The following is a 21763-nucleotide window of genomic DNA, read 5'->3' on the forward strand; positions in this document are numbered from 1 at the left end:
CACTTGGGATGGCAAAATGGGGGTTGGGGGAGCAGGATAATAATCACATGATTGCCATTCATTAATAAGGAAGTCACCAGACACACATCTAGTAAATGTCTGAGGCTGAATTAGAACCCAGTTCTTTGTGTCTCAAGATCCAGAACTGTATCTATTTTGGGTTCTTTACAAATCCCTGAATTGAGAGGCTCCTTCCCACCCAGCGTTCTTTCCATCTTTTTTTTTTTTTTTTATGATTAGATAGGGAGGGGGAAAGTCAGGAGAGAGTCATATCCTAAAAACTTAGAGAAGAGAGTCCTTAAGAATGTCAAAGAGTAGAGAAGAGTCAAGAAAATCGAGACTGGGGAGATGAGGTTTATGGATTTGGAAAGAGAAAACCACCTGAAGAGTCAGGGAGAAAGCTGGAAAGATTGAGAATGTAGACATTGTAGAATGTAGAATGTAGAGTGGGGGGCCAGATTTGGAGGGATGGGGGATATTCTTACAGGAGATAAGGGACATCAGCCTGAGGATTGTGAGTTTAGTGCCTGAAAAGGCTGCTTGTCTTTTGAGTTCTCCTGGGGGGGAACTAGTACCGGGAGGAGAAGGAGAGCCTGGAAACACAGTTGAGGTTACTAGAATGCTGAAAAAAAATAAAAGTAGAAAAAAGGGTAACTATCAGTGGCGGGGGGAGGGGGGAGGGAGGGAGGGGGCGATCTTCCCCACAATGGAGCTGTATTCTCTCTGACCCCACAGTGATACACAATATTCTGAAAGGAAGACACCATGGAAAGGAGGAATCTGTGGGACAGGCCTAGAATCAATGTAGGTCACAAACGTCCTAGATGACAGAGCTCAAAAGGGTCACTTTGGAGGCTTTGACTCTAGGAAGTATAAAAGGAAAAGCCAATGACTGGAGGAAGAGAGGGGCTGTGGATCAGAGAATGAAAATCTAGATTAAAAAGAAAGGGAAGATAGACAGTGAAGAGGAGAGAACTCATTAGAAAGGGGAAGAAAATGGATGAAATTTAAAAATCAATGAGCAGGAGTAGCTAATGGGTAAGAGAGAAAGGGGAATCTACAAGATAATTTAAAGGGAAAGGGGGAATGAAGAAATGTAGATTGAGATGAAAGCAGAAGAGAAATAAAGACTTATTTATGACATCTTCTAAATGGGAAAACACATATAAAACATCTCTACAAAACTGCCACGCTAAGGGAATGACTAATGGAATAGAAATCCTAGAATCTGCCATAGCAACCTTCCCTAAAGGTAAAAAGAGACAGACAGACAGACAGACAGAGAGAGAGAGAGAGAGAGAGAGAGAGAGAGAAAATAGTGAGGATATGCAAATACTCAAGAAAGGGAAGGATAGCCTAGAAGTGAAGAAAAAACATGAACATTCAACAAAATTTGGCCCCTTGCTAAAATAAAATGCATTCTCATACAAGGGATCTGATTTGACTTTTATACGCTGATTTCTCCCAGTGTTCTCTACCACATTCATTTGCCTCCTTATTTTAATATTTTTACATTTCCTCACTAATCTGGCAAAAACCAATCCAAATTTTCTCCAAAACCCTTTCCATATTCATTACTTACATACGATTTCTCTCCAGTGTGGATTTTCTGCTGTCCAGTGAGACTTGTCTTGAATTTGAAAGTCTCTCCACTTTGGTCACATTCATAAGGCTTCTCTGCCGTGTTGATTCTCTGATGTGCAGTAAGACATTTCCTTGGTATAAAAGTCTTTCCACATTGATTACATTCATAAAGTTTCTCCCCAGTATGGCTTCTCTGATGTTTAGTAAGAACTCCCTTATCTCTAAAAGCTTTTCCACATTGGTTATATTCATAAGGTTTCTCTCCTGTGTGGATTCTCTGATGTACAGTAACATATACCCTTTTTCTAAAACCCTTTCCACACTGGTTACATTCATAAGGTATCTTGTCACCGTGAATGTTCTTAGGTGTAGCACAGATTTCTCTCCAAGTAAAGTCACAACAGCTTAAAGATCTTGACTTCTGAGGTTCTACCACAGAAAGGCTTATATATTCAGTAGTGTTCTTTATTTCAAGTTATCTCTTGCTCTGAAAAAACAACCAACAACAAACAGTAAACTAGACACTATATACACACATATATTAATAGCCCCTTCATTCCATCAACAGGACACAAATTCAGTTATTTCTTATTTGCAAAGGCAAAGAGAAAAACCTTTTGTTTTCTTTCTTTTTTGCTAACCCTTTTTTTATTTTCAAAACATCAGCATAGATAATATTCTTTCTTTTTTTTCCTGAGGCAGTTGGGGTTAAGTGACTTGCCCAGGGTCACACAGCTAGGCAGTGTTAAGTATCTGAGATCACATTTTAACTCAGGTCCTCCTGACTTCAGGGCTGGTGCTCTATCCACTGCGCCACCTAGCTGGCCCAATAATTTTCAAAATTCACCCTTGCAATACCTTGTGTTCCAAATGTTTTCTCCCTTCCTTCCCTCACCCATGTCCTCTATATGGCAGGTAATCCAATGTATATTATACATGTGTAATTCTTCTATACACACTTCCACAATTTTTATGTTGCACAAGAAAAATCAGATCAACAGAAAAAATGAGAAAGAAAACCAAATGCAAAGCAAACTACCAAAAAAAAAAGGTGAAATACTACGTTGTGATGCTTACTCAATCCCCACAGTGCTCTCTCCACTACAAAAAGGACTGCTACAAACATTATTACTCTAAAGAAATGATGAACAAGCTGATTATAGAGAGGTGTGGCAATATTTACTTGAACTGATGCTGAGTGAAACAAGCACAATTTGGAATACATTGTATACAATAACTGCAAGAATGTGCAATGGTTAACCACAAATGTGCAATGGTTCTTCTCAGTAGTTCAGTGATCCTAAGCAATCCCAAGAGATTTTGTTTATATATACACACACACACACATACATATATATATATGTATTATTAAAGCTGTTTGCCTTCAAAACATATGCATAAATCATTTTTCAACATTAACTCTTGCAAAATTTTGTCTTCCAATTTTTCCTCCCCTTGACACAACCCCTTCCTCCCTAGATGGCAAATAACCCAATATATGTTAGACATGGGAGAAATATATGTAAAATCCATTATATGCATACATATTTATACAATTATTTTGCTGCACAAGAAAAATCAACTCAAACAGGAGAAAAATGAAAAAGAAAGTAAAATGTATGCAAACAACAAAAAGAATAAAAATGCTATTTGTAAACCATAGTTTCTATACTTCTCTCCCTGGGTATAGATGGCTCTCTTCATCACAAGATCATTGGAACTGGCCTGAATCATCTCATCATTGAAAAGAGCCACTTCCATTAGAACTGATCATCGTATAATTTTCTTGTTGCCCTGTACAATAATCTCCTGGTTCTGTTCATTTCACTTAGCCTCAGTTCATGTAAGACTCTCTAGGCCTTTCTGAAATCATCCCACTGATCATTTCTTATAGAACAATAACATTCCAACACATTCATATGTCATAACTTATTCAGCCATTCCCCAACTGATGGGCACCTACTCATTTGACAATTTCTTGCCATTACAGAAAGAGCTGCTACAAACATTTTTCCACATGTGGGTCTCTTTCCCTCCTTTAAGATTTCTTTGAATCCCAATAGACTTTAGAAAGAAAATGCCATCTGCATCTAGAAAAAGAGCTGAGGAGACTGAATGCAAAATAACACGTTATGTTCATTTCTTTTTTTTCTGTATTTTTTATCTCTCCCTTTTCCTCTGAATTTTCTTTTCCAACATGATTCATAAAGTGATGTGAATTAAAAATAAATCATCTCACTACAATTAAAAAAAATAATTCCAAGGCTGGTCTTTATCCCCCAAACCAAAAAGCATTTACTTCAGGGCAATTCCCAAAAGCCTTTTGTAATGCTCATATCCCTGCTTTCACTTCACTCAACTGGAGAGCAGTTCCTTAGGCTTTCCAGGTTGTTTCCCTTTGCTGAAATAAGAAATCATTTCTTCTCTGGGAACTAGAAGTCCTGGCCTTGGAAATCAGGGAGGGATGAAGGACAGAAGCTTGAAATTTAGTTCTATTTAGAGAAAGGGGGGAGGATCTAGGACTCCTCCATTCTGAGATTCATCCCATTATATTGAAACATAGAAGTCTATGGTCACAGCCTAGTTCTTGTAACGCAAGGTTTCAATTTAACGCAAGAAAGCCATAATAGGGTTTGTCACATCATGCTGTTCTTTTTTATTTTATTTTATTTTTTTACATATTTATACAGTTATCTTGCTGCGCAAGAAAAATCGGATTTAGAAAGAAGGTAAAAATAATCTGGGATGGAAAACAAAAATGCAAGCAAACAATAACAGAAAGAGTGGAAATGCTATGTTGTGGTCTACACTCATTTCCCAGAGTTCTTTCGCTGAATGTAGCTGATTCTGTTCATCACTGATCAATTGGAACTGATTTGGTTCATCTCATTGCTGAAGATGGCCAGGTCCATCAGAATTGATCCTCATATAGTATTGTTGTTGAAGTGTATGATGATCTCTTGGTTCTGCTCATTTCACTTACATGCTGTTGTTTTTTGGATCTTAGATACTTTCTTGATCTGGTAATTTATTGGTATGTATTTTAAATCCTCTCTGATATTCTTTTGGGCACATGACAATGGTCTCTTTTATTTTGTTTTGTATTCCTTTTCTGTAAAGGGCTAAAACTCTTAAAAGGTATGTTTTAATCAGACAACTGAGCACTTAAGGCTAATTGCTTATTCGACAATGATTCTATTAGCATATGTTTGGAAAAATGGCCCTTCTCACAGTTTGGTGCTGACTCAATGCTTTGTGTACAGATATTGGTAGTCAAGGATTAAATAGTGGGGTGAGACAAGCCAGACTCACTTTGCAGCAGGAGGAGGAGAGAAGTTGGTGGAAAGCCTTGTGGCAGTGTGTCTATCTCCTTCACTTCTCCCCCTAAAGGCCAAGGACTTTTACTTATCCTAATGCTGGCTGATCCCGAGACCTCCAGGGAGCTAGCCCAGATTTTACACTTTTCTGTTTTTTCAAATAGGATAAATGTTTTAAAAAGATATTATCTAGGTGTCCACTCTTGCCATAGTGCTGGAAGCCTACTGGAAAACAATGGTCCCTAGGAATGCACAGGAGAGGGCATCATGAAATCATCATGGGAGACCACAGTGTTTCTACAAAAACAGACCTTAAAAGGTCATCCTTGAAATGCTAAGGTGTTTTAAAATTGGAACTCATCCTCTGTTTATATCTCTGTTCTTCCATCTAGTAGTTTTGCAAAGAAATTGGTTGGCAATATGAGTTGGTCATTAAGGAGTTTCAGCAACACTGTAATCAAAACAAAGTAACATCTGAAGAAATCCTATACTTTTAAAGGTTGTTTTGTTTATTAAACATTATTTAAAAAAAAAAACACAAAACAAGAAAACCACATAAAGAAATATTTAAAATTGACTTTTGAGAGTACATGTTATTTAATGCAAAGTTTGTCATGAGGCAATAAAAATATAATTCTTTTATTATTAATAATTAGCAAATAATTTCTTAATGTTCCTGATAGTTAGCCCAGGGCCTGCCCAATAGCTATAACTTAAATGTTTGCTGACATGAAGAAGTTCTAAGAAATGATTCATCTGGGACAACCCGATCTCCCTTTTGGCACTTTCAGGAGAACTGCATTGCCCCAGATTCCAAACAATGATTTCTTAGAGGATTCCAGATGATCACTGGAAGGGATCTACAAGGCCATAGAGAGCGAGCCACTCATCTGATAGATGAGAAATTGAGATTCAGTGACTGGTGCAGAAGTATCTGAAAATAGGATCTGCCCAAAAATTATCTGGAAAAGAATTCTAAGGCTGATCTTTTCCCCAAAACCTAGCATTTATTGATGGTAACTTCTAGAAGCCTCTTGTAACCACAACTCTGCTATCCCAGCTTACACCTCACTCACCTGGAGAGCAGCTCTTCAGGCCTTCTTGGTCCAGTATCCAGGATTCTTCTCTTTGCTCAAAATAAGAGATCACATCTTCATTGGGAACTACTGAAATGGGTTGTGGTCCCTTTAAGAAACTATTTCCTATTGTTCTGTGATCCCTTTCAGATTCTCAGCCCTTTCTTGAGGAAGGCATCTCTTCCCTATATCTTTCCAGATGCCAGGGCTTTTGATTCAATTACAAATCCCGGTCAAAAAGCATCCCTTTGAAATCCAATAGGAAATCCAGGCTGTCCCAGCCCCTACTAGGTCTGACTTGCTTGGGCTACTCCAATCCCCACTGCTTTTGACCTGCTTGGGCTGTCCCAGTCCCCACCAAGACACCCAATATAATAGCTTTCATCAACTAAAGTCTTTGCAGGTGGACCTTGGTAGCCCCCTTTATTGCCAGGACCTTCTGCCCACCGAGAACTGCATTTCTCAGTGCAAAACTCATTTTCCAATAGATCTGCCACTCTAGAAGTCAGTCTCTTGGTAAACTGATTTCTATTTGACAATAAACTTTCATTTTACAACTAATGTTTCAAGAATGAGTGAATTCTTTCACTCCTAAAACCTGCGGCCAATTTACAGGGGATTCTTAATAACTTTTCCTATAGCCACTAACCTCTTCACCACCAGGAATCTGGAGCACTCAACAGCATCACTACAAGCCCTGAGTACAGAAATCAGGGAGGGATGAAGAGAGAAGCTTGAAATTGCATTCTCTTTAGGGAATGGGGAGAAGATCCAGAGCTGCTCCATTGAGATTCAGCCCATTATATTGAAATAGGAGTCTGTGATCACCCACTAGTGCTTGTAATGCAAGACATCCATAATAGAGTATGTCACCCCATCCCATTGTACATTTTTTTTTTTTAAGAGTCAAATGGTCTTCCCCGCTCCCATACTTGTTATCCTATTAGGTATCATTCTGGAAGAAACTGCTAACTCCACACCTGAGTAAAAAAGATTATTGGCCCTGATATAAAATTATGCTAAACATATTTGTATTAGTTCTTTATCTGGATGCAAATAACATGTTTCTGCACTTGTGCTTTATCATTAATTTGAATATTTAGAATAGTCAACCTATCATTCACTGAAAGGTTTTTTAAAACATTATTGTTAATATATCGTAAAGAAAGCATAAGGCACAGCACCTGGCAAACAACACCTGGAAAGAAATGCTGGTTCCCTTCCTTTCCTTTCCCACCACTGGTGCTAGAATGTGAGGGCAATAGGAAGGAAGATCAAGGACAAGTTTCCTGTACTAGAAACAACGATGGACTTTGGGCTACAGAGTGATGCTTGCTAAAAAGAAGAGTATTCCCAATCCTGGCCCTGAGCCAAAGATGGTTAGATTTCAGCAATAACTGTGGGAGCAATTTCAGAGCTCTGGTGAACCAGTCTGTGTCCAGGTAGAGGTCAGCCAAAATAAGCTCAGAGTAGATCCTTGGGTGAGATGCTTCCATACTGGTTTCATCTCTGACTTGAAGCTACCTAGAAGTGGTAAGAGCTTCAGGAGCAACCAAGGACACCCTCAGTTTTCTATCCCACAAGGAAAAGACACACAGGAGGACTCTAGTGCTTGGACACAGCAGACCAGCACTTTCCCCTTCCTGACTGATACACCCCCAACCCTGCATCCCAGGAAATGAAGATATGCCCTTTGATGGCAGATAGTTACCCCGGGAAATGTCCTTACCCAGAGACAGCAGGTTCCGGGCATTCTCCAACATGACGTCCTTGTACAACTCCTTCTGGGGAGGGTCCAAGAGGCCCCACTCCTCCTGGGTGAAGTCCTCAGCCACATCCCTGAATGTCACCAAAGTCATGAGATATAGAGCTAAAAGACACTTGAGAATTCAAGAATCCAACCAACCCTACCCAATTTGCAGGAAGAAACTGAGCAGAGAAGGGCTTAGCTCAAAGCTCATGCCATTTCTGAGTGTCAGAGTTGGCTCCTGCAAGCACGGTCATTAAGAGTCTTATTGAATTTGAGGAAAAGCATTTTATAGAAGCAGTTGGAATAAAACTGAGAAATGTCTTATTGTTGAATGTATTTCCTTATGGAATCAGGAAGAGGTTGTGTTTTATCTGTGAGGTAGATGGATCTATGGAGAGCAAGAGAGTGATGGGAAATTTTTTCCTCAGCAGAAGTGATTTAAGTATACATCCTAAAGAAAATTCTGTATAGACTTTGTGAGAAGCTGGTAAATACAGCATACTGTTGGGAAAAAGTGTTGTTGCTTCCCTGAGGACAGTTTGGGTACAATGTTCTCATGGGCAAAAGAGCTAATGCCTTTATTTGTCATTGCTTTTATTTCTTTAAAGCAAATTTCCTTAATTTTAATATTTCATTACAGAGAAACAAGAACAACTACAAAAGAGCCTACCTTCATGAATGAAAACAAATTCATGGGGGGAAATCTTGCCAATTTCTTTATGAGAAATAAATGTTTTACAAAGATGTGGAGAAATGTATAATGTTGGGAGAACAAGAATCATGAAAATAAGTCAGGAAGAATCCAACCTGCTATTATCAGGTACAGCCAAGTCACAGACTATCCCCATAGAGGGATTAGAAGAATGAAAATCTTTCTCAGCCTCCATAGTCTGTCCCTCAAAGCTGTAGGAATCTATAAACAACCTCTGAGATTCTGATGACCATGTTTTAGGTCTGGGAGGATCCCATCGGACTCCTCTTTGATTCCTCCCTGTGAGCTCCCAAATCCTTGTCTGTTACTTTCCCCTCCTACCCTGAGGAATCTCCAACTTGTATTTCACCTATTAAAAGATGCACCCATGATCAAGGTCTTTGGTAAGTCCTTTTTTAGAACAAAATGAACTACAGGACACTCTTCCCCTCCCGCCTCATAGTGACTTCAATTTAATGGTGATTTGTCCTTACTATAGCCAACTCTATATAGTTGTGCGTGCGTGTGTGTGTGTGTGTGTGTGTGTGTGTGTGTGTGTATACACACATATACTATAGCTAACTATAACTAACTCTGGTTAATTTGCTAAATTCTGTTATGTTTGTAGGTAGTCTGTCAGTCAAAAGAATAATCCACATGTTCCTTTAATGGACTCTTCCCAATTCTTTTCCTGGGTAACCTTATTGTTCTCTCAGCATACTTCATATTTCTCCCTGCTGGTTCTTATTTTATCTCTTTGTTTTCTCTAATCTCTTTTCCTAAATAACATTACCTTTTGGCAAAGAGAACGGCCTTTGGAAATTTGTGACATTTATTTCTAACTAGGAATTATTCCCCTTACCTCCTTCATGGCCTTTGTGTAATGCACATTTCAGCTTTTTTTTTTTTTTTTTTTTCCACTTCTAAACAACCGAGGAATTTATTGCTCTTTTATACTTTTTGAGATTGCCACAGATTTACTAAATCTTTCCTTTTCTCTTGGATCCTTTGGTTCCTTCTTCCTCCATAAGACAGGATCTCAGTAAAGGCAGGCAGTCCTTTTCCTGATGGACAACGCAGCTCTGATTGATTCCTTAACTCACACTCAAGAGAAGATATTGCAAACCCATTTCCTTTACAATCTTCCCACAGCTTGAATTTAGCAACATGGAGGGCGGGGTAAGGGAGCTAATAGAATCCCAACCTTCTCCGAAGGAGAAAGCCCAGGTATCTCTTCATTATTCTCCTGGCTCTACTCCTTTGGGACTTTTCTGACTGGGCTCTCCACAAATCCTGAATTGAGAGGCTCCTTCCCACCCAGATCTTTTATGATCAGATAGGGAGGGGGAAAGCCAAGAGAGAGAGAGGCTATACGAAACATTTAGAGAAGAGAAAATCCTGTATGAGAGAGTACTCAAGAATGTCAAAGGCTGGAGAATAGTGAGGAAAATCAGGATTGGGGAGATGAGTTTTATGGACTTGGAAAGAGAAAACCACCTGAGGAGTCAGAGAGGAAGCTGGAAAGATTAAGGTGGAAAGAGGAAAGGGGCCAGACTTTGGGAGAGTGGGAGAGTATAGGAAAAAAGGGCCCACATCCTAGGTCTTGGGGATTTAGTACCTGAAAAGGCTACTTGTCTTTGGGTTGTGGGAGCTGTCACTCCTGGGAGAACTAGTACTGGGAGCAGTAGAACAGCATGGAGACAGGGTTGAGATTTCTAGGAGAATGCTGAAGAAAATAAAAGGAGAAAAAGAAAGGGTGAATATCAGGGGGCAAAGTTCCCCACAATGGAGCAGTGTTCTCTCTTATCTCTGCAGTGATACACAGTATTCTGAAAGGAAGACACCATGGAAAGGAGGAATCTGTGGGGCTAGCATAGAATCAATGGTAAAAATGACCTACAGGGCAGAGCTCAGAAGGGTCACCTTGGAGGCTTTGACTCTAGGAAGTGTAGAGGGAAAAGGCAATGACCAGAGGAGGAGAGGGGCTGTGGATCAGAGAATAAGAATCTATATAAAATAGAAAGGGAAGATAGACAGTGAAGAGGAGACAAATCCTCATTGGAAAGGGGAAGAAAAATGGATGAAATTTAAAATCCAATAAACAGAGATAGCTAAAGGGCAAGAGAGGAAGGGGAATCTACAAGAGAATTTAAAGGAAAAGGGGGAATGAAGAAATGTAGCTTGAGATGAAAGCAGAAGAGATGAACTAATATGTAAAGAAAGTAGAGGTAAAACACTTATTTATAGCAGCTTCTAAATGGGAAAACATATATAAAACACCTACAAAACTGCAAAGCTAAGAGAATAGACATAAGGGAACAGGAATCCTAGAATCTGCTATGGCAACCCTCCCCAAACGAGAAAGAGAGAGAGAGAGAGAGAGAGAGAGAGAGAGAGAGAGAGAGAGAGAGAGAGAGAGAGAGAGAGAGAGAGAGAGAGAGAAAGAATAGTGAGGGAATGTAAATATTCAAAAAGGGAAGAACAGCCTAGAAGAAGTGAAGTAAAAAACATGAACATTCATAAAAAAACTGGCCCCTTGCTAAAATAAAGTGCATTGAATACTAAGAATGTAAGCATACAGACATCCTAAAAATCAATGATCTCCCAGAAAGACATAACTTGGGGGGAAATGGACACAAGGATGAAGAAAACAATCCAAGAGAACTGGCCAGAACTTCAAAACAGAAAAAAAAAACTAAAATTACAAAGGAAAGGATTCAGACATCAACTATTGAAAACCAAACCAAATCAAAACAAAAAAAAGCCATGGCTACTGCCTCAAAGCAGTAGCAGTTACATCGAACAATTCAATTCAGAAGTACAAAGTCCAACAAGTCATTAGAAGAAAGACCTTCTTATACAAGGGATCTGCATGACTTCTGTAGACTGATCTTTCCCAATGTTCTTTATGGATTATTTCTAATAACTTATTAGTAGAATCTCTGGGGTTCTCTAAGTATACTCATCAGCAAATAGTGATAATTTGGTTTCCTCATCATCTACTCTAATTCCTTTAATCTCTTTCTCAACTCTAATCGCCAAAGCTAGCATCCCAATGTTCTTTAACAAATTCATTTTCCTCCTTATTTTAATGCCTTTACATTTCCTCACTAATCTGGCAAAAACCAATCAGCATTTTCTACTAGAGCCTTTCCATATCAATTACTTATTTCTCCCCAGTGTGGGTTTTCTGATGTTCAGTAAGAACTCCCTTATATCTAAAAGTCTTTCCATATTGGTTACATTCATAAGATTTCTCTCCAGTGTGGGTTCTCTGATGTTCAATAAGAGCTCCCTTTCGTCTAAAAGCCTTTCCACATTGGTTACAATCATATCGTTTCTCCCCAACATGGCTTCTCTGATGCTTAGTAAGAACTCCCCTTTGTCTAAAAGTCTTTCCACATTGGTTACATTCATAAGATTTCTCCCCAGTGTGGATTCTCTGATGTTCAGTAAGAACTCCTTTGTATCTAAAAGTCTTTCCACATTGGTTACATTCATAAGATTTCTCTCCAGTGTGGATTCTCTGATGTTCAGTAAGAGCCCCTTTCGTCTAAAAGCCTTTCCGCACTGGTTACATTCATAAGGTTTCTCTCCAGAGTGGATTCTCTGATGTACATTAAGATGTGCCTTTTGTCTAAAAGTCTTTCCACACTGTTTACATTCATAAGGTTTCTCTCCAGTGTGGATTCTCTGATGTACAGTAAGTGATTCCTTATAGCTGAAAGTCTTTCCACATTGGTTACATTCATAAGGTTTCTCCCCAGTGTGGACTCTCTGATGTTCAGTAAGAGTTTTCCTTTCAGTAAAACCCTTTCCACATTGGTTACATTCATAAGGTTTCTCTCCAGAGTGGATTCTGTGATGTACATTAAGATGTGCCTTTTGTCTAAAAGTCTTTCCACATTGGTTACATTCATAAAGTTTCTCTCCAGTGTGGATTCTTTGATGTATTGTTAGGGTTCCTCTTTTTGTAAAACCCTTTCCACATTGGTTACATTCATAAGGTTTTTTGCCAGTGTGCATTTTCTCATGTGTAGCACAGATTTCTCTACAAGTAAAGTCACAGCAACTTTTGATTTTAGGCTTATGAGGTTCTGCCATCGAAAGGCTTATCTCCTCAGGAGCATCTGTGATTTCAAGTCTGATCTCTCTTTCTGGAAAAAAACAAACAAACAAACAACCAAATGCAAACAATAAAATAGACATCACACACACACATATATAAATATCCCCTTCACTCCATCTCCAGAACAGAATCTCAATTATTTTCTAATTCTCCAGGCAAAGAGAAAAATGTTATTTTTTTAATCAAAACTTGGTTTTCAGAATATATGTGTAATAATTTTCAACATTCACTCTTGTAAGACCTTGTGTTCCAATTTTTTTTCCTCCCTTCCTGCCCCCACCCCCTTCCTCTATATGGCAAGTAATCCAATATATGTTAAAAATGTGCAAGTCTTCTATACATACTAGCACAATTTTTATGCTGCACAAGAAAAATCAGATCAAAAAGGGGATAAAAATGAAAAAGAAAACCAAGTGCAAGCAAAGTACCAAAAAAAAAATTAGGGGAAATATTAGGTTGTGATCCTTACTCAATCCCCATAGTCCTCTCTCCACTACAAAAAAAGCTACTACAAACATTTTTGCACATGTGGCTCCTTTTTCCTCCTTTATCATTTCTTTGGGATAAATGTTCAGTAGAGACACAGCTCTCTGTGAAGGTGTACACAGGGTGATAGCCATTTGGGCTTATTTCCATATTGTTCTCCAGATTGCTTCTCCACAATTCCATCAACAATGTATTAGTCTCCCAGTTTTCCCACATCCTATCCAACAGTCGTCATTATGTTTTCCTGTCATCTTAGCCAGTCTGAGACATGTACAATGGTAAGTCAGAATTGCTTTAATTTACATTTCTCTAACCAATAGTGATTTAGAACATTTTTTTCATAGTACTAGAAAATTTTTTTTCATCTTAAAATTGTCTGTTCAAATTCTTTGACCTTTTATCAACTGGAGAATAGCTTGTGTTCTTCTAAATTTCAGTCAATTCAAAAAGAGAAAAATCTTAAATGGGAAGAAGGAATCACTTAAAAATACTATTAGCTCACATCCCAAGAAGGATTTTTTTAGATGAGCTATTTGGGGGTAAATGACTTGCTTGTGCTCTATTGCCTGCGCCACTTAGCTGTCCCAAGGACTTAATTTCTAATGAGCATCATGCTGGATTCTCACAGTAAACCTGGAACAATACAGAAAGTATTTTCATTCTTACTATGGGCACAACTCAGGCCATCAGCTCAGAAGGGTTAAGTGATATAACCCAAATCCCAGCAGCATGACTGGAAATTACACCCCATGAATGGGCAGGCTCTGCCTATAGTATTTGACAAATTTTCTTCACTTTCAATTTTCCCTTTCCCATTCATTGTCTGCACTTCCAAGTTATCACTTTCAATTTTTTTTTTCTGAAACATTATTTGAATACTAATCCTGTTGAGGTTTTTATGTATTTTATCTGAGGTATATGTGATTTTGTTCTAATGCTTTTCTTCTTTGAAATAATCATTGCTTATTTATTTTAAAAAATTTATCATCACATGCCCCTGCATATTCTTTTAACAAACCCAATTTTTAAAAATTGCAGGAAATCACATACACATGAGAATATGTGTCTCATCCAGAAAACAGAGTTAATCATTCTGAGGCATGGAAGGACAGAGCATGCTATTGCACCCTTCCCTTTTAGAAGTTCAAAAAATCCTTGAAGGATTGAGACAATGATTCATGGGAGTTGATCCAAAAATGTGCCAGTGCTGTGTTAAGTGGTAAATTATCCCTCGGACAACAAGTATGTGCTTATATCCACCTTTTGAACTATATTTCTCAGTGACTTCAAATGATCATGATCAGGAACATGCCAGTAGTGGGCTTCCTGGGGTGCTTCCATTAAACCCTAATGGCTTCTAAGTGCCACAGATTCTTCCAGATTCTCAGTTTGACACCAAATTGTTTCCAGAATTCCAGGAAGGTTGGACATTCATAAACAAAGGGCCAAAGGCCTGCAAAGGCCCTCAGTGGCTCTCTCCCTGCACCAGAGCAGTTCCCTCCTTGCTGGCTTCCCTAGTGATCACATCTCAAACCTGTCATGATCCGTTCATGACAGTCCCTGGTCCTGCACTCTTGCCCCAGTGCTGGCAGCTACTTGAAAACCCGTCACAGGAATGCCCAGTCCGGGCCATCCTGAAATCCCCATGGGAGGCCACAACCCTTCCACAAAAACAGCCCTAAGGAGCCACTCATTGACATGCTGAGGAGGTCTTTTAATTTTATTCTCTCTTTATGTTTCTCTTGCTCCATGTGGCAGTTTCTTAAAGGATTTGGTTGGCAATGTGGGTTAAATGTTCAGTAGGGTTCAGTGAGATAAGCTACTTTAGTAGTGGTAAAAACAACAACAATTAACAACAACAACAAAACTCCAAATATTGGAAAATATTCTATTCTTTTGAAGGATTTTAAAAATTAAACATTATTAAAAAACAAGAAAACATAATGTAGTATTTGAAATTGACTTCTGAGTACATTTGCTATTATTTAATGCAATATTTGTCATTGACCAATGGAAATATAGCTCATTTTAAGAGTAATTAGCAAGTAATTTTCACTGGTTAGAAATTAAATAAATGAGACTCTATCTCTCAAGGGGAGCTTGTTCACCTCTCCTTCCATTGTCCATCTCATGCACATGTGACCATTTTCATCACATCTGTTTCAGAATTAGAACAGACTGAGGGTACAAGGGGTAAAGTGTGAACAGGGCCTTCAATCAGCAAGACCCGAGTACTCATCTCACCTCAGCAACTTGCTAGTCAAGATACAAAACTTCTGTTTGCCTCAATTTCTTTAGATATAAAAAGGGCACAATAATAGCACTTGAGTCCTAGGGTTCTCATGAGGATAAAATGAGACAATACTGACACATTCCATTACACACCAGGTGCAGTATAAATGCTAGGGATGGTATTTCATTTTGACTATTATCTCCCCAATTTTACTCTCCTTCTTAAACCATCATTACTTTAATTACTTAGTGATTAGGGAGGCACTAAATTGACCCAATTTATCTGGTCCACAGAGGGTTTCTACAGACTTACTGGTGTACTGTCTGCCCCAGCAATCTGTGACCTCCAGGAGAGCAGGGGAAGTCCCTCGCCTCTCTTTATGTTCCTGGGGCACAGCCCAGGGCCTGGCTGATAGCAGGCACTTAAAAGTTTGCTGACCTGGAGGAGTTCTAATAACTGGCTCATCTGGGACAACCTGATCCCCTCTTTTGTCACTTATAAGAGAATTGCATTGCCCCAAAGTGCAAACAGTGACTTCTTATAGGATCCCACATGATCACAGGAAGGGACCTACAAGGACATGGAGTGCCTCCCACTCATTTTATAAATGGAAAACTGAGATTCAGTGACTGGCAGATTCTCTGAATCTGAGAAAGAGATCTTCCTAAAATGTATCTGAAAAAGAATTCCAAGGCTGGTCTTTTTCCTCCAAGGCCAGCATTTTCTTCAGGGTAATTCCTACCATTGCATTGTTGGTGGAGTTGTGAACAGATCTAGCCATTCTGGAGAGCAATTTGAAACTATGCTCAAAAAGTTATCAAACTGTACATACCTTTGATCCAGCAGAGTTACTACTGGGCTTAGATCCCAAAGAGATACTAAAGGAAGGAAAGGGACCCACATGTGCAAAACTGTTTGTGGTAGCCCTCTTTGTAATGGCCAAAAACTGGAAACTGAGTGGATACCCCTCAATTGGAGAATGGCTGAATAAATTGTGGTATATGAATATTATGGAATATTATTGTTCTGTAAGAAATGACCAGCAGGATGAATACAGAGAGGACTGGCGAGACTTACATGAACTGATGCTGAATGAAATGAGCAGAATCAGGGGATCATTATACACTTCAATAACAATAATATATGAGGATCAATTCTGATGGAAGTGGCTCTCTTCAATAATGAGATGAACCAAATCAGTTCCAATTGTTCAATAATGAAGAGAACCATCTACACAGAGAAAGAAAACTGGAAAATGAATGTGGACCACACCATAGCATTTCCACTATTTCTGTTATTGTTTGAGTGTATTTTTGTTTCCCTTCCCAGGTTATTTTTACCTTCTTTTTTGTTGTGCAACAAGATAACTGTATAAATATGTATACATATATTGGATTTAACATATACTTTAACCTATTTAACATGTATTGGACTACCTCCCATCTAGAGGAAGAGGTGGTGGAAAGGAGGGGAAAAATTGGAATAGAAGGTTTTGCAAGGGTCAATGCTGAAAAATCACCCATGCATATGTCTTGTAAATAAAAAGCTATATAAAAAAAATAGAAAAGAAATGGGAAAATGAGATTCAGTGACTGGCAGAAGAGAGTCTGAGAAAGAGATCTGCCTAAAAAGTATCTGAAAAAGAATTCCAAGACTGGTCTTTCTACCCCAAACCCAGGATTTACTTCAGGGTAACTCCCAGAAATCACTAGTACTACTCATATCCCTGCTGTCACCTCACTCACCTGGAGAGCGGCTCCTCAGGCCTTCTTGGTCCAGCATCCAGGGTACTTGTTTTTGCTTAAAATACGAGATCACATCTTCTCTGGGAACTGAAAGCCCTGGGCATGGAAATCAGGGAGGGATGAAGAGAGAAGCTTGAAATTGAGTTCTCTTTAGGGAATGGGGAGAGGATCCAGAGCTGCTCCATTGAGATTCAGTCCATTATATTGAGATAGGAGTCTGTGGTCATCCACTAATGCTTGTAATGCAAAAAATCTATGATAAAGTTTATCCCATCATTCTACTGTACCACATTTTTTGACTATACAGTGAAATCCTCTTCCCCTCTCCCCCTCCTGTTGTCCTATTAGGTTCCATTCTGGCAGAGAGTTCTAACCCCATCACTGGATAAAAAGTGTTATTGGGCATGAAGTAATATTATGCCATACATGGTTCTATCAGTTCTTTATCTGGATGCAAATCACAGCTTTCTTCATTTGTGCTTTATCATTAATTTGAATATTTAGAATAATCAAAATAACTTATCTTCTGGATGTTTTCTTAAACAATATTTTTGTTAATTTTTTATGTTATAAAGAAAGCATAAGGCACAGCACTTGGCAAACAACATCTGGAAAGAAATGCCGGTTCCCTTCCTTTCCTTTTCCACCACTGGTGCTAGAATGTGAGGGCAATAGGAAGGAAGATCAAGGACAAGTTTCCTGTACTAGAAACAACGATGGGGGTTAGGGCACAGAGAGATGCTTGCTAAAAAGAAGGGTATTCCCAATTCTGGCCCTGAGCCAAAGAGGGACAGGTTTTCAGCTATAACTGTGGGAGCAATTTTCAGAGCTCTGGTCGACCATTCTGTGTCCAGGTAGAGGTCAGCCAAAATAAGCTCAGAGCCGTTCCTTGGGTGAGATGCTTCCACACTGGTTTCAACTCTGACTTGAAGCTACCTAGAAGTGGTAAGAGCTTCAGGAGTAACCAAGGACACCCTTAGTTTTCTATCATACAAGAAAAAGACACACATGAGGACACAGCAGATCAGCACTTCCTCCTTCCTGACTGATACACCCCCAACCGTGCACCCCAGGAAATGAAGATATGCCCTTTGATGGAAGATTCAGAGTTACCCAAGGATATGTCCTTACCTAGGGACAGCAGGTTCTGGGCATTCTCCAACATGACCTCCTCGTACAACTCCTTCTGGGGAGGGTCCAAGAGGCCCCACTCCTCCTGGGTGAAGTCCACAGCCACATCCCTGAATGTCACCAAGTCCTAAAGCACCAAAGTCAGGAGATGTAGAGCTGAAAGTCACTTCAGGATTTAAGAATCCATCCAACCCTCCCCAATTTACAGGAGGAAACTTAGCAGAGAAGGGATTGGCTTAAAGCTGAGGCCATTTCAGAGGGTCAGAATTGGTTGCTGCAACCACAGTCATTGAGTCTTATTGAGTTTTTAGAAAAGCATTTTATAGAATCAGTTGGATTAAAGCTGAGAAATGTCTCATTATTGAATGCATTTCCTTGTGTAATCAGGAAAAGTTTGTGTTTTATTTGTGAGGTAAATGGATCAGTGGAGATCAAGAGGGTGATGGGAAATTTCTTCCTCAGCAGATGTGACTTAAGTGACATATTCTAAAGAAAATTCCATAAACACTTTGTGAGAAGCTGGCAAGTACAACATGCTCTACGAAAAAGTTTTATTGCTTCCCTTAGGTCAGTCTGGGTAGGATATTGTCATGGATAAAACAGGTCATGCCTTTATTGATCATTGTTTTCACAAGTTACCAGAATATACTACATAATTTTAATATTTCATTACAGGGAAACAAGAATAACTAGAAAAGAAGCTCCCTTCATTAGTTAAAAACATTCATGGGAAAGATATTATCAGTTTCTTTATGAGAAATAAATATTTTATCAAGATGCCTAGAAATCTTTAATCTTGGAATCATGAAAATAAGAATCATGATAAAAAGAAGCCAGAAGATGGGCTTTATATAGGAGAAGGTAGCCAGAATGGAGAATACCCTATACTCGGGAGGGGTCATCTCTATTTCCAACCTGCTACAAGCACATCATTTTGGATTCTTCTTTGAACCATCTGATTCATGGTCTGATGAGGACTTTGAGCTTGCTCACTTCCCTTGGCAGGAAGAACCCAACCTGCCATTATCAGGAAAAACGAAGTCCCGGCTACCCCCATGTAGTGATGGGGGAATGGAATTCTTTGTCAGACTCAATTGTCTATTCCTCAAAGCTCTGGATATTTGGAAACAACCTCTCAGAGTCTGATGACCATGTCTGAGGTCTGGGACCCGGACTGCCAGGAGCATCCCCTTTGGCTCTTCTTTGATCCCTTCTTGTCTGCTACTTCCCCCTCCTGCCCTAAGAAACCTCCAACCCTATATCTCACCCATGTACCCATGATCAAGAGCTTTGCTAAATATTTTAGAATAAAAACAACTAGAGGGCATTTTCCTCCCTCACTTCCTCATACTGCCATCAATTTAATGTTGACTTTATCCTTACTATAGCTAACTATACACTTATATATAGTATAGCTAACTATAACTATCTCTGGTTAATTCGCTAAACTTCTTTATTATGTTTCTAGGCCATCAGTCAATGGAATAATCCATCGTATTTTTTTTAATGGAGTCTTCCAAATTCTTTCCCTGGACACTCTTTGCAAGGGTCAATGCTCTTTCAGCACTATTTCATATTTCCCCCTGTAGGTCCTTATTTTATCTCTCCATTTTCTCTATAACCTGTTCTCCTAAATAACATCACCTTTTGGTAAGGAGAATGGCTTTTGTGAACTTGTGACATGTTTATTTCTAACTAGGAAGTGCTACCCTGACCTCCTCATGGTTTTTGTGTAATCCACATTTCAGCTTTACTTTTCTGTATTTTTTTACTTCTGAACAACTGAGGAAGTTATTAATGTTTTCACTTTTTGAGATTGCCATGGATTCCTGAATATTTCCTTTTCTCTAGGGCCTTTTGATTGCTTCTTCATCCATAGGACATCCTCTGCCATCCCTATGGATGAAGTAATCCTCATTACTGATGATTCTCAGTAATGGCAGACAGTCCTTTTCCTGATGGACAAGTCATCTCTGATTGATTTCTTAACTCATGTCCAAGAGAAGATATTGCAGACCCCTTTACTTCACAAGCCTCCCACAGCCCACTTTACCAAAGGGAGGGGGGTTTAGCACTCTTAACCTTCTCTTAAGGAGAAAGCCCAACTATCTCCTCGTTCTTCACCCGTCTCTACTTCTTTGGGACTTTTCTGACTAGGCTCTCTACAAATCCCTGAATCAAGAGCCTCCTTCCCACCGAGACCTCTTTCCATCCCTCTTGATCCTATGGTCTTCTTTTCTTTAATTGCCAAAATGAGGGAATAGAAAACTGAGATTCTGCTATGATAATTCTTCCCAAAGAAAGAAAAAAGAAAATAGACAGGGAATAAAAATATACAAAAGTGAAGGATAGCCCAGAGGAAATGAAGTAAACAATAATTAACTGTCAAAAAATCTGCTCTTGCTGAAGGGAAGTGTACTGAAGGGAAATACAGCAGGGACATAGAAAAAGGATGGGAGCTCTCATGGAAGACCAACAGTTAAAAATAATGGACACTCTCATGAAAGAAATGGCCAAAGAGAACTGGTCACTTCTGGACAAGAAAATGAAAATGCAATGGAAGGAACCCCCAGCTCACCCACAGTGTTCCAAAAACCAAACCCAGGATCCAAAAACTAAATCCATGGCTACAAACTGCCAGGCTGGTAGTAGTCACCTTTAACAATTCAATTCAGAAGCACAAAGTCCTACAGGAGGATTTGAGCGTTGGGGAGAAAGACCTTCTCATGCCCTGGAACTAACTGACTTTAGGATAATGCCAGACCAATGCAAACCAGGCCATAAGGGCAAGGGATGGAACAATGGGTTCCAGAGAGTCCTGGAGCTGAGATAGACCGAGGGTGACTTAGTCTGCAGATGGGAGATTCACAATAAGGGACAAAAAGGGGACATTATATAGTAAAGAGGGCCTGAGTTCTAGTAAGAAGACAGAGAAGTGGTCAGATAGGGAAGGGGAAATCCAGGAGAGAGCCATGTCCTAAAAACTAAGAGAAGAGAGGACCCTGGAGGAAAGAGAGTCAAAGGCTGGAGAACAATCAAGAAAATTGGGGAGATGAGTGCCACGGACTTGGAAAGAGGAGTCAGAGAAGCTGGAAAGACTGAGGAAGGGGACAAGACTTTGAGGGATTGATGGATATTCTTATAGGAGACCCTGAGGCTTGAGGGTTCAGTGCCTTACAAGGTTACTTCTCTTTGGGTTGGGGGAGCTGTCACTCCTGGAAGAACTAGTACTGGGAGCAGTAGAATAGCATGGAGACAGGGTTGAGATTTCTTAGGAGAATGCTGAAGAAAAATAAAAAGAGAAAAGGAAAGGGTGAATATTAGGGGGCAATGTTCCCCACAATGGAGCAGTGTTCTCTCTGACCCTGCAGTGATACACAGTGTTCTGAAAGACACCATGGAAAGGAGAAATCTGTGGAATGGTAGGAATGACCTACAGTGCAGAGCTCAGAAGGGTCACCTTGGAGGCTTTCACTATCAGTATCATAAATATAAAAGGAAAAGACAAAGACCAGAGGAAGAAAGGGGCTATGGATCAGAGAATGCAAATCCAGGCAAGACAGAAAGGGAAGAGGGAGAGTGAAGAGAGAGAAATCCTCATTAGAAAGGGAAAGAAAAATG

At 39.4% G+C, this 21763-nt stretch overlaps 2 protein-coding genes across 2 annotated transcripts in view; both read right to left on the reverse strand.

Annotated features, from left to right (window-relative positions):
• The window catches only part of LOC127552257 (zinc finger protein ZFP2-like), a 105331-nt gene extending 88268 nt beyond the window's left edge, over positions 1-17063 (reverse strand). Inside the window, exon 1 of the mRNA XM_051982863.1 lies at positions 17012-17063. Coding sequence (XP_051838823.1) covers positions 17012-17048 — 37 coding nt within the window. The 5' untranslated portion in view covers positions 17049-17063. The remainder of the gene's footprint in view (positions 1-17011) is intronic.
• Positions 11120-12560, reverse strand: LOC127552260 (zinc finger protein 717-like). The gene has a single exon (XM_051982867.1). It carries the CDS (start codon positions 12520-12522, stop codon positions 11581-11583), a length of 942 nt encoding a protein of 313 aa, XP_051838827.1. The 5' UTR covers positions 12523-12560; the 3' UTR covers positions 11120-11580.
• Positions 17064-21763: the final 4700 nt, after the last annotated feature.

Source organism: Antechinus flavipes, chromosome 2 (genome assembly GCF_016432865.1).
Source record: "Antechinus flavipes isolate AdamAnt ecotype Samford, QLD, Australia chromosome 2, AdamAnt_v2, whole genome shotgun sequence".
NCBI classification, from domain to species: domain Eukaryota; kingdom Metazoa; phylum Chordata; class Mammalia; order Dasyuromorphia; family Dasyuridae; genus Antechinus; species Antechinus flavipes.

Coding starts and splice junctions, on each gene's coding strand:
- LOC127552260 (XM_051982867.1), bottom strand. CDS start 12,522: ATGGCAGAACCTCATAAGCCTAAAATCAAAAGTTGCTGTGACTTTACT.